General features: G+C 36.5%; 1 protein-coding gene across 7 annotated transcripts; it reads right to left on the reverse strand.

The window, feature by feature from the left end:
• Positions 1-2,242: 2,242 nt before the first annotated feature.
• LOC102808765 (uncharacterized) lies at positions 2,243-12,015 on the reverse strand. Of its 7 annotated transcripts, XM_085492904.1 has the most exons (12): positions 11,953-12,015; positions 11,598-11,719; positions 10,175-10,295; positions 9,999-10,091; positions 9,608-9,681; positions 9,030-9,159; positions 7,734-8,576; positions 6,436-6,657; positions 4,560-4,790; positions 4,263-4,310; positions 4,090-4,171; positions 2,243-3,612 (listed from the first exon to the last, which is right to left on the reverse strand). In XM_085492904.1, exons 2-12 carry the CDS (start codon positions 11,673-11,675, stop codon positions 2,826-2,828), a joined length of 2,709 nt encoding a protein of 902 aa, XP_085349030.1. In that variant the 5' UTR covers positions 11,676-11,719; positions 11,953-12,015; the 3' UTR covers positions 2,243-2,825. The 7 variants fall into 7 exon arrangements, with proteins under 7 accessions (XP_085349030.1, XP_085349034.1, XP_085349033.1 ...); XM_085492908.1 differs by lacking the exon at positions 11,953-12,015 and having other exon boundaries at positions 7,734-7,979; positions 11,598-11,883; XM_085492907.1 differs by lacking the exon at positions 11,953-12,015 and having other exon boundaries at positions 7,734-8,147; positions 11,598-11,883.
• Positions 12,016-12,740: the final 725 nt, after the last annotated feature.

The raw sequence follows: 12,740 nt of genomic DNA on the forward strand, positions 1-12,740 counted from the left end.
ATGTAAATGTAATCACTGTGATCTCAGTAGTTGCCTCGTTCTGGGTTGATGGAGGTTCATCCGATGCTCGGACGGAAGTATGAGTGGACGATAATAATTTTGTATTCGATTTCGCAGTTGACGATTTAATATTCGTTATTGGTGTCTGTGTTGTTGACCTTGTGTTCATTTCTTTTTCTAATGATGGTAATGCCGGGTTTGCAATTTGCTTTGTTGTCGAGGGTGCTGAAAGTACAGTTCGAAATGTGTGACTACTGTTTGTATCAGAAATAATATACTGGCTTATATATTAATTATTAGAATTAATTAATTGTACTCAGTTGTCATCGGTATGTTTAATGTAGTAGATGATTAATAGTTTTGACGTGGTCAGTGGTGCAATGTTCCTTGAATTCATGAATATATTCTCTTTTTTCGAGTCGTGTAACAATGAATCGATATGAAAAACAATGTCTCACCTTTCCGATTACAGCCAATGACTGGTGGACATGGCGGTGGCGACGACGAACAACCACAGAAAATCGCGTCACTTGTTTCGACACGTGAACTATAGCTCACTCCAATGACCTAGATAAATATCCGCAGTTAGTCTCAAGCGCCAAGGTTCGAAGTCAAAATGCAAATAACAATTTTATGTATTTATTTTGTGAGTAAGCAAACGGAAAAGTGTTTACTACAAAGTAAAATTTACCCTCTGGCTAAACTATTTATGGCGACGCCAGCTACGTTAATTGGCATACCAGACATCGCATAGTCGTAACTCAACATAAATAAATATAACATAAATATAAAATGTTTATTATTGGTCGATTATTTTGTAACAAGCACAGACACGCTTATGTGGAATAGTAGGTGGTACCTATACATATGAAACAATAAACACAATCATTTGCATGTTACTCAGGTGTAAACCCTGGCTATGACGCGTTAATGGAGTTCAAGAAACTAATGAACAAAATACGAAAACTGTGGAAATACGTGTGCAAAATAAAGCATCACATTGCTTGATCTGAACTGGCTATTATTGTGTTGTGTTGTGTTGTGTTACGGTCGACATGACGCCCCAACTATTGAATACATAGCGTACTTACAGTAAATCACGTAATGAACACCGGGCTAGGGGCCCCTTTGTGAATTTAAAGTTGAACTCGGGAGTTGTCTCGGTATATGTTAAGTAATATATCTACTACTAAGCGTTTACAGTTGACGAGGGTACTCGTATTGGTAAAGTCTTCATTACTCCGTCTCGCGCTATTTTTTGTATTTTTATGTTAACAAAAACACAAATATGAATATTGAAAATAATATATGTACGGTTTCTGGATAGGGACACTTCTATCCAATGACACCAGTAGAAATAGCTTTGCTGACTTCAAAGTCATGAGTCTATTATTGCGAGGCGAATGGTACAACGCGTATAAGAATGACATGTTTAGTCAGCACAATAAACTTACGCAGTCCAGAGACGGCGGCACGAACCATCCCTCGCGCCGAAGGTGTGACCTTACTGGGGAATCCGGGGCATTTTGAAATCTAGACCATCTAAAACGCTATTTTCTGCTGTTTGAGGGGCAAGACAGGTATTCCTCTTCAACTGTGACACAAATACACAAAGGGTTTCTTGACAATTGTTGGCCCCCGTGCCGCCGCCACTGCAGTCTGACATTGTGTCGGATCCTTACCACTGAGAAAACTCACGCTTTCTTACATATAGAATATTAGCGAACATTTATGTATTAAAAAGACACCGGCGTTACGTTAAAGTTATTCCTCTTACAGCGTATACATGAGTAGATAAAACAAATAGCGACTCTATTATTGTGCCGGCAATATTGCAGTAATAGACTCTTTTGATAATAATATACCTACATTACAATGTAGCATTTCCATTCTACAGCAATATTTTTTGTAATGTAGCTATTTTGTTAGCAAATCAGTGTCTAATACTGCAAAATTGCCGTTCCTTCCTTTCTTGTGATCACAGTAACACACTTACCATATTTGTATTATGGAAAACAAGAACAATTAACCAGCTGCACACGATGACACGTGGATGGTAAGTGTGGAGAAACATTGCAAAAACTGCCATGCTTGTACGAAGGGAAATGAATAATATTTTTTTGCGTCACAGTAACAGGTTCTACTTAGTGACTGTTCCGAAGGTCACTTATGGCAGTCATAATAAAGCTATAACTAATATTCGGCGTCATATCACCAAGGCAACATATTTTGTTCACGACCGTAACATTGTAAATCAATTTATTTTTTCTAGTTGAGTAGTATACTTCAGTGGGTATGCAATAAATAATATATAAAACAACGTCAATATAACCACTCCCATCACCATAACGCTTAAAAGAGCGGAATATTGAAACTATTTCAGCTTTGCAAGTATAACGATGAAGTTGGTGCGTTTATGGGATCAACTTTGCGAACGTTTATCCGAATAGATAAACTCTGGATTGTGTCTTTTTCAAAAGTGAAATATACTCAGTCAAATCTAGATTTTTATTAAAATTCTGACATAACTGCATAAATGGTTTTAAAATTAAAGTTACTAATGCTCACATAATACAATCCATTAGTAAACCCGTAACAATATAACAGTTAAAACAAATTGTATCAGTCCATGTTAACGATGTGATTCCATGACGTTCATAATTGTAATCAGAAGTTCAAAATACACAATGCGAAATGCCTTTAGAATTATGTGACGTTAGGTAACAATGGTAATGTGTTTAATGACTGATACGTCATGTATCCAGATTGGTGGATTTCACTATTTCCATACTCTTGGATATATATATATATATCATATATTAGTTTTATTCTGCAACTGATGGATACGATGAGTAAAATTCATAATTGTAATTGGAAGAATGGTTATGACCCCCACCTGCGTGATTATACTGAACTTGGTTGGCACGATGATAATCTGGATCACGCGAGAGTTCGGTTGGAGGAGACAATCTGTATTGTTGGTCAAGCATCATGTTATGTCCATCGTTTTTGTAGCGCGGAGAGTTTCTATCCTCCATGTCGACATTAATATGGTCATTTTTGAGCGGTATATATAATGGATTGTAAACTACCAACGCTCTCATGTCAAAGGCGGAAAGTCGTCTTGCATTGTAGTTTGGAATCTCGGTTGGCCTTTCTCTGTAAACAGAATCCGGCACTGAAATTTTCCTCCCCTTTCGAAAGTTCTCAGAACGTCTTGGAATCTCATTTCTAGTTTTTCCGTTAAAATAATTCGGTGCTGAATTTCTTCTCCCCTTTTGAAAGTTCTCGGAACGTCTTGAAATCTGTTTTGGTATGTGGCTGTAAACAGAATTCGGAGTTGAAATCTTCCTTTGTCTTTCAAAGTTACCAGAAGGTCTTGGAATCTGATTTGGTAATTTGCTGTAAACAGAATCTGGTGTTGAAAATCTCCTCTGTCTTTGAAAGTTCATAGAAGGTCTTGGAATCTGAGGTGGTAATTGGCTGTAAACTGAATCAGGTGTGGAATTTCTTCTTCCTAATTCAAAGTTCTCAGAACGTCTTCTCATTTGCCAATTAGGATCGCTACAATTAAATTGAGATGTCATCTGTTTTTCCACAGGATGTCTTCGTCTGAAAAAGCACAGTATACAAGATATTAAATTGGATTAAAATAAATAAACGTGTATATGAGTTCTGACTTTTCATTGATTTTGATTTTGTTAGTTGTTGTTTTTGAAAAGCAGATTTATATGTATGTTAACTACTGGATGTATCGTATCTCACGTGTTTATATACTTCATAAGTATTAAAGAATTATATGTAATGACAATAAGAAGTCATTTGTAAATGGTAAAGTTATGAGAAAATTCGTTCAATGGTCGATTTATAAAATCAGTATAACAATATATATGTGTTGCAATGTCTTATGTTATGTACAATATATAGTTTTATTGTATTCGCTTTCATTGCGAAAGAATACAACTCAAATCTTTTTAGAAATTGTACTTGCAAATGTAGATGTGATAAAACATTATGATTATAACAAGCCAAGAAATGAGATAAACAATGATCACGGAAAAATTAAAATAATGAAAATTTACAACTTACTTTATTTTGATGTACACGATGGATATAACGATCACGGTCACACTCACGCTACTACACACTCCAACAATTGTAGCAATAAGTTCTGAAAATCAAGGAGCATGTTTTATTTAATTTTGCGGGAAAACTACGTTTTTTTTACAATTTTGAATAAAATGCGAGAATTAACAACTTACCCGCAGTCGAGATGTTGTTCGGCTTCCTATTTGTTGGTATCCCTGTGACTGATATAAAAATATATTCATATGTAATGTTTATGACGCAAATGTGACAAGTTAAAACAGAGTGATTAAATCGATGTGACAATGTGTATCAATAACAAACGTGCATTTGAATATAGAATTTGTATTATGAAGATAACCTGTTTATCCAGCGGATTAATAATTAATAGTATTCTGTTATAATTACCGATTTTACCAGAATAGGAGAGTTTTAACAAATGATAAATATATGGTGATGTGGATTGTATTCACCTTTTGTTTGGATAAAGATCGTATTTTCTGACATAATGTCAGGTTGAGTCGTTGTTGGCAGTGTTGTGCTGATCGTTTTCTTCTTCGTCGTGGTTTGAACCGGTACCATTTCTTCTGTGCTTGTCGCCGGAGTGTTTATACGTCCAGGTAACGCCTTTGTATATTTGATTGTCTTTGCATCAGATCTGTCAGTTTTGATTTCTGGTGACGTTGTATCCGTTAGTGACTCTACTAATTGAAAATGTACATACATGCATGATCGTTTTGTGTATAAGGTAAATGTATAGCATCGATACAATCTGATTAAAATCTGATGTAGTGTACGGGCTTTAATTATTTTGGCTATAAACTTATTTTAATTTTATTTTTTATTACTTTTGTTATTAATGTCTTTTTATTTTATTATTTTACTTTGATTTTCATTTTGTGATTTTTTTTAATTCCGCCCTACATACATCTAACCCGATGCCTATGTAACGAGATTTCAACGAGACCCACTGTCGACAATTTTAGTCAACGAATCACAGACCTCCTTCCATAGCGCACATGATGACGTCACCGGGCGGAGTCAGGTGGCAAACACACTCAAATAAAATGGCCGATTATACCGACGTTAGCGACCGAGAAAAACACGGCTTATCGGTAAGTTTATCATTGTCAAATGCAACGAAAGTCATTTTTTAATGTTTATATTGTGGATCGAATGGTTCGAGTTTAGATCGTTATTTTGCGTAGTTATTCTGGGAGTGACGATTTTGTTTCCACCGGTTCGACCGACGGAACACCGGTGTCTTTTTTCAGTCACTTGCCCTGGAGACGGGTGATGTTTTGTTGACGATCGGAACAAAATCGTCTACGGTATTGAAGCCGTAGGTTGTAAATATTCATCAAAATGTGTCAACATTTTGTACATTATACAATAACTCTTTATTAAAGTAATTGAGCTGATTTGGACTGGAATAAAATATTTTTTATTTGAAACACATCGCAATTGATCAGGAAATATTTTTTTGCTCCAATTTTCTGCGTCGATGCCGTGGGCCGGTGACCGTTATACAATTTAAAATCAGTTTGCATTGTTTACTATAGCTGTTTACAGTGTTCTAATCATTACGATTTACTATTTTTTTGCTTCCATTCTAGATAATTATGCTCAGTGTTTGATGTAAAATTGAAGCGATGACTGAATAAACGAACCTTGGCTGGCGAAGATGCATCAGGAAGTGTACACATTTGTTGGAAGTGAAAACAATATTCAATGTAACGACAAAAATGTAAATAAAAATATACTAGCAATTTTCTATTAATGGTTTATTCAAGTGGGCAAAATATAATGTACAGAAAGATTGCCCGTAGAGTATCGCTACACTAAAAAAGTAAGCAACCGACAGCCTGTATAAAAGGGGGGCTGTGATTGGCTGTTACTTACGCGAGATTTGAACGGGACTTACATAGGCGTCGGATCAGTTGTATGTAGGGCGGAATTAAAAACAAATCACAAAATGAAAATCAAAGTAAAATAACAAAATAAATAATAAAAGGCATTAATAACAAAAGTAATAAATTTAAAATAAGGTTATAACCAAAATAATTAAAGCCCGTACACTACATCAGATTTTCATCAGATTGAGCATCGATACTGGCATCATACATATTCAACTTCCAAAAAGATTGGCATGTTTACGATTTACTGAAAAAAAAACATACACAGTAATCCACAATATAGAAAAATTTAGTGAAATATGTAACATTACATGTTTCATCAATGAGATCATATATATACAATGAACATAAACAGAAATTACATCAGTTTATACTTTACACAGTTTACGCAGATGGGGGGGGGGGGTAAGAAGTAGATATATTTACTACATACTTGTTGACCGTTGCACGCCCAACATTGTTTTGTCAAGCATTATACCCTGTGTTGTAAGTATTGTAGTCTGTGTTGATGGAGTACTAGACGTTATTGTGGATAGTTTTCGGTCATCAGTTGTCACACTGTACGCTGTAGAAGGCTTTTCTACTTCTTCGGTAGATCTCGTGGGTGTAGTAGTGTGCATGTCTTGGCTTGTAGTATCTGACATTGTAGTCTGATCTGTTGTTGGAAGATGAGAGATAAATATTGATAATTGAAGAAGTTTCGATGTAAATGACCGATCGCGATGTGTGAGTCAGTGGAATTTATTTGAGCAGAGTCAATTAAAGAGGGAGGGTCGTCACCTGCGCACGCGCGGAAATCGAGTCCAAAGAGACGCTAACAACACATGCTAAAACGCAAAGGCTCATGGGTAGACGCTTGTTTGTAAACACTGACACGCTATGGCCATCTGACGCATGCGCAGGTGACGACACCCACGCTTTAATAAATCGCAACTCACAGGCTGGTATAATTCTCAAGAACTAATTATAATATTTAAATTGTTTTACAACAGAATATGACGTACCAGATAAGTGTATTGAAAGGCAGTTTATTTTACATAAATAAGACAATCAAAACACGCTCGCTATATACGTACGGTGTGATGAAAACATTGTGGTGGTTACACGTGATGCGGCGTCATCAGTGATCGCATTTGTGGTGCTTTGACGGAATGACGTCATGTCACTTGCACCTAGTGTTAGTTTTGAAGTTGGGTGTTGTTCTGTTGAAGACACTAAAATCGAATGCATTTAAAGAACACACAAAATTGTCATCCATTGTTTACGGCAGTTTGCCACGTATTTATAGACGTGTATTTTCACGTGAAATTGTTGTCACAAATTATTTTTATTCTATAGCCATGTCAGTGAATAAACATTTTAGAAACCACGTTTTTGTACGCATAGGATCTATATCGAACACAACGTAGTACGATTACTATACGGCTTTAAAATATGTGTATTCATTCATGATGGAAATATTCTCCAAGGAAACTGAATGAGAAATTGTGTCAATGTAACAGATCTAGAGTGAAATGGGTGACAGACTGGAAAGATTGTAGTGCGTGAGGTATGTAGTGATGTAAACAATTGTACTCGACAACGTATTTTGCGCAAATGATATATGAAATATATATTAATTAATATTAAATGTGTGAGTAATTATAAAAGTATAACATTTAAAAAAAGGCTATTTAGTGGAGAACAACTGAATACGACACTTGCTGACATCAGGGGTAATTTTGTATTTACCTTTATGCTTTGTCACGCCATCAATCTGTGTTGTATATCCTATTATTGTTGTGTCAAGGGTAGGTGACAATGTTTGTGACGTGGTCATTTCAGTTGTGGACTGTTCTGTTTTGCTTTCAGGAACAACTGATGTAGACGTACTGATCGTTGTGCCGACACCTTCCGTTGTAGTGTTTGTGGTTGTTGCTTGTTCTGTGGAATATCTTGCTGATTTGTCAGTTGTCTCATGTGGCGTGCTCCGGGTATCTGACAATATTTGTGAAGTGGTTAGTTTAGTTATGACTTCAGAAACAATTGGTGTAGATACAACACTAGTCGTGAAAGCTTCTTCTGTTGTAGTGGCAGTGGTTGTAGCTTGTTCTGTGGAATATCTTGCTGATCTGTCAGTTGTCTCATGTGGCGTGCTCTGGATATCTGACAATATTTTTGAAGTGGTTAGTTTAGTTATGATTTCAGAAACAATTGGTGTAGATATAGCACTAGTCGTGAAAGCTTCTTCTGTTGTAGTGGCAGTGGTTGTAGCTTGTTCTGTGGAATATCTTGCTGATTTGTCAGTTGTCTCATATGGCGTGCTCTGGGTATCTGACAATATTTTTGAAGTGGTTAGTTTAGTTATGATTTCAGAAACAATTGGTGTAGATATAGCACTAGTCGTGAAAGCTTCTTCTGTTGTAGTGGCAGTGGTTGTAGCTTGTTCTGTGGAATATCTTGCTGATTTGTCAGTTGTCTCATGTGGTGTGCTCTGGGTATCTGACAATATTTGTGAAGTGATTAGTTCAGCCATAAGCTCAGAAACAGATATACCGATCGTCGTGACAATACCTTCTGTAGTTTCGGGGAATTCTGATATATAAACCACAAGATGTATTAACCATCTACACAATACAAATTATGTAATCAGTTGTCGGTTGTGTTTTTTCCGTTCACGATTCTGCAGTGCACATACATTTGTAAGATATATAGCACGTTTCTCTGGAATGGTTTAGTAGTATTCAGAACATTAGAAGCATTGAGTATAATTGCAATAAATGGCTTCATTTCACTAGATAAGTGTTTGTATTGTGTTGGGAAAAGGATTTTGTATAATCAGTCCCTGGTGTGCCTGTGTTGATTGGTTCATATCCCGACAGACCGTTAACTGGTGAATCACGTGTTCTTCGTCCCTATCACCGTAGATAGAGTTTATATTAATAAATATTGTTTTTCCACATATCAACATGTCATCAAATATTACTTTTATGCATGATCAAAACAACATTTATAAATAAATATACAAAAAGTCTAAAAAAAACTAACCTGTAGTTGTATATTTCAGCATTGACGGATGCAGAAGATCAAATTTCAGTGGAGGTGTTGTACAGGTACACGTCATTGTTTTGCTTGGTCGGTTTCTTGGAGCATGACATATGCTATTACTTACATTGTTCTAAAATACGAAGAGTTATATCAGAACACTTCTATTTTGGGTTTTGTGTATTATTATTTTTAGTTCAATATTGTCTTCATAATTGAATTCAGAAAGCCAGCAAAAAAAATTTCATCAATGAATTTTTTCCAACCATATTTGTTGGACTGATTATCTTTTAAACCATAACAAATTTACACAATAAATTGTGTCCGAGTGTTATCTTTAAACGGAATTGAAGTGATTATTTTTTTCATTTCATTATTGGTTATACCATTTATAAGGTCCGTCACGACGTGTTAATTATGTCACATGGTTTGTTTGGAAGAGTGCATTCAGTATGTTGGTGTTCTGTGTTCGTAAATGCAGACTTGCTTTTTTTCACACATCAGTGATGCGCTGATGAACTACACACTGTTACATTGTTGTCTCGAATAAAGTGATGTGGGTTGAACTTTGCCGTACTTACCTTTGCTGTTGACGAATCCACTGTTGGCATCTGAGCGGTCGATGTCGACCACATTTCTATTTCTGTTTCTAATACTGAAAACAAAAACAACGTTTGTGTGTGTCAACAATTACTGCATTCATTCAAACCATCAAACAATGCGAGAAGTGCCATACATATTTCGATAAGTGTTGACAGCCTTCACTCAAGCTATGTCGGACTACTGAGGGAAACAAACGCACATTATTTCACGTATCTGGTCTGTCCCTTCATGAATATTGTAAAGACTACTTGTTATCGAACAAAGAACTAAAGTCATACTCTGTGAGCAGTCACAATCACGCTACAATTAGGGGTTACTTAAACGTCCTCCTGGTTAGCTCGTGTCAATAACGACATACATGCCACTTACCTGACGACACAGCGGTGACTTCATAAAATGTACTCGAATATAATGTTCTCAAGTCTTCAGTGGCAAAGCCCTTTGTGGTAGCTTCTTCTGCTCCTGTGAGTCAAACGACGTATAAGTGTTCGAGTCTCGTGAAATGTGGTTTTCATTGACACGGACAATTAACTAAAAAAACTCACCTGCTGTACATGTACAGTTCGGAGGGGACGACAGGCTAAATTTGGGTGGTGGTGCACAGTTGCAAATAAATTGTTCAGCTTGGATTGAGTGCGCAGTAGAACAAAACTCGGCTCCGTTAATCTACAATAAGAATATAGCATACTCTCAGCGGAACAAAAGTATTCCCTTATTCTTTATAAATACATGAAAATTGAAACTAGAGAGGTTTCTTTTGGCCGATTGAATAATGCCGGAACTTTTTTAAATGGCACGTTATGCACCGTGCTCGTTGATTGGCTGGTGGCACGTTATGCAGCGTGCTCGTTGATTGGCTGGTGGATTCAACTCCATTATAATTTACAGCTACTAGTATTTATAAAGATGAAGCAATGCCTTTGTTGCGCCGAGAGTACATACATGCTGTTTTCTTTACAAGTTACCAGTGTACTATCAACTATCTCGTAGACGTACTAATCCCTTCACTATCAGTGTTTTGTGGTGTTAAAGTCGTCTGTATATAGTCAGTAAAGTAGCTATTGTGACGTAATGGCGTGGAACTATTCAGTAGTTGACTACACCAAAAAAACATGCACGTGTTAGTCATCTAGTAGGTCATCGTCCGATTTGTACGGTTTCGCTGATTCCGACCATCTATGCCCCCCCCCCCCACGAACACGCGCTTGATGTTGTTAGGAAAGGCCATATTTGACCTCAGTTAAGGCATGTCGACCAATCAACTCTCTTGTAACAAGTTCAAATTCAAATCTTCTATAAGATCTACGCATACTAGTAAAAACATGCAATTTTGCGTTCCATTAGGCCAAAACAAAACTTATGTTGCCCTCAAGTCGGAAAATTAAAAAAATTGGGTCGGTCGGTCGGATTTTTTTTAGAGAAATACAGATCAACCTGAGGTTCAAAGTCGCCACTTATCTCCCCGGAGACCCTGGAGATCAAACAAGGGTCGGGGATCAAACAAGGGTGAGTTTTTAATATTTGGGCCTATTAAAAAAAAACATAAAAAACGCGACCTGGTATTTCATATTTTTAGGTCGGCCGCTGAGGGCAACAAAACAATTTTTTGGTCTTACGAACATCATAATATGTAACTTTACCGTGGAATCGCGCCAGACTACACGTGTATTTGTTTTCGTCGAAAGTGAATACAATTGGGAATTCTGCTTTGGTATAATAGTGGAATGACGTCTGAATTAATGAACCTTGGCTGACCAAGAAGCTAGCTGGTTAGATATTTTGGCAGATTAGGGTCATACTGAATGCAAAGATCATAAAATGGTTGTGTATAATGTGAAAATACTCATTGTGTCAAAGTATGAAAAAAGAAAAGACTATTCTAGTTCGCTAGGTGGGCGATCGGTACAAACAGTCACTTACATAAATTCTATCGACGTTTTTTTCGAGATATGTGCCTAAAAAACTCACCTTACCAGCATGATAGGAAGTTGTTGCTACAAACCAGATGACGAAGACAGCGTAGCGTCCACTCACACTAGCACACATCTTGAATGTCCAAACCAAACAATGTGATGTTGTCTAGTCATGGTCTAAAACGTGTAAAAATGAACACGGAAGTATGATTATTATATTAACTTCCTCTTTGGTTGGCGAGCCTTCTTTTCAATTGACAATGCAGTACGTACACCCTAAAAATGGGACTCCTGAATGACGAGTTGTCGGCGAATGTATTTGCGAATACCGTCTTGTATAATCCCTGAGCTAAAACAAACTTTTCAAACTTATATTTAACCTCGACAAAATATGCAGGAAGTCTGCGGACCTCAAAGATATGGTTCAGTTTCTCTACCCCAGAGTCATTCATGCACTGTAAACGTTGTTCACTAATTGGTATATTGTAAAGGTGAACCTTATGACATTTACAGCTGCTGTACATAAGACGGAGAGGGTACACGGATATCTGACGAATGACGTGGCAGAAAGGCATTAATTACGACATGCAACTTCTGTCCCATACAAACTCTCTACCTCAACTTCGTTTTAAGGACCGGGGTTCAAGGTCACAGGTAGACTGTCGACAGTCTTCGCCGGGGCCTAATTTGTTAGTATATATGTTGAAATACCTGCGGTTTTTTTGCAAATGCCTTTGGCGTTTGCCGATTTAGTATACTAAAAAATTGGACCTGAGGATTGTCCGACAGTCTAGACCAGTCTAGGTGACAGGGAAAAGCACGATAAGTAATGAGTATGGCTTTGTTTTGTAAAGTAAAGTAAACTTTATTGACATTGTACCCTCTTTAGGGTATTGAATGGATTACAATAAAGTAAATATGTTTTTAGAAAAAAAACATAAACAATAAAGATAAATGATCAGATAAAGGAAAGTAAGATACAGCATGGAACTATAATAGTTCCATGGATACAGTAATTACTAAAATAGCTAAATAATAGAAAGAAAAATAAAATCACTACTAGTATCAGAAATAAATATGTATAATGTAAATATTATGAGACAGTTTCATGTTTTCCTCTCTCAAGTTAAAGCACTGATAAATGAATTTACCAAGTTTGATCAATGTGTTTTCATTTTTGCTTTCTAGAATTTTTATT

Source organism: Saccoglossus kowalevskii, chromosome 18 (assembly GCF_978046115.1).
Source record: "Saccoglossus kowalevskii chromosome 18, keSacKowa6.1, whole genome shotgun sequence".
Classification (NCBI taxonomy): domain Eukaryota; kingdom Metazoa; phylum Hemichordata; class Enteropneusta; family Harrimaniidae; genus Saccoglossus; species Saccoglossus kowalevskii.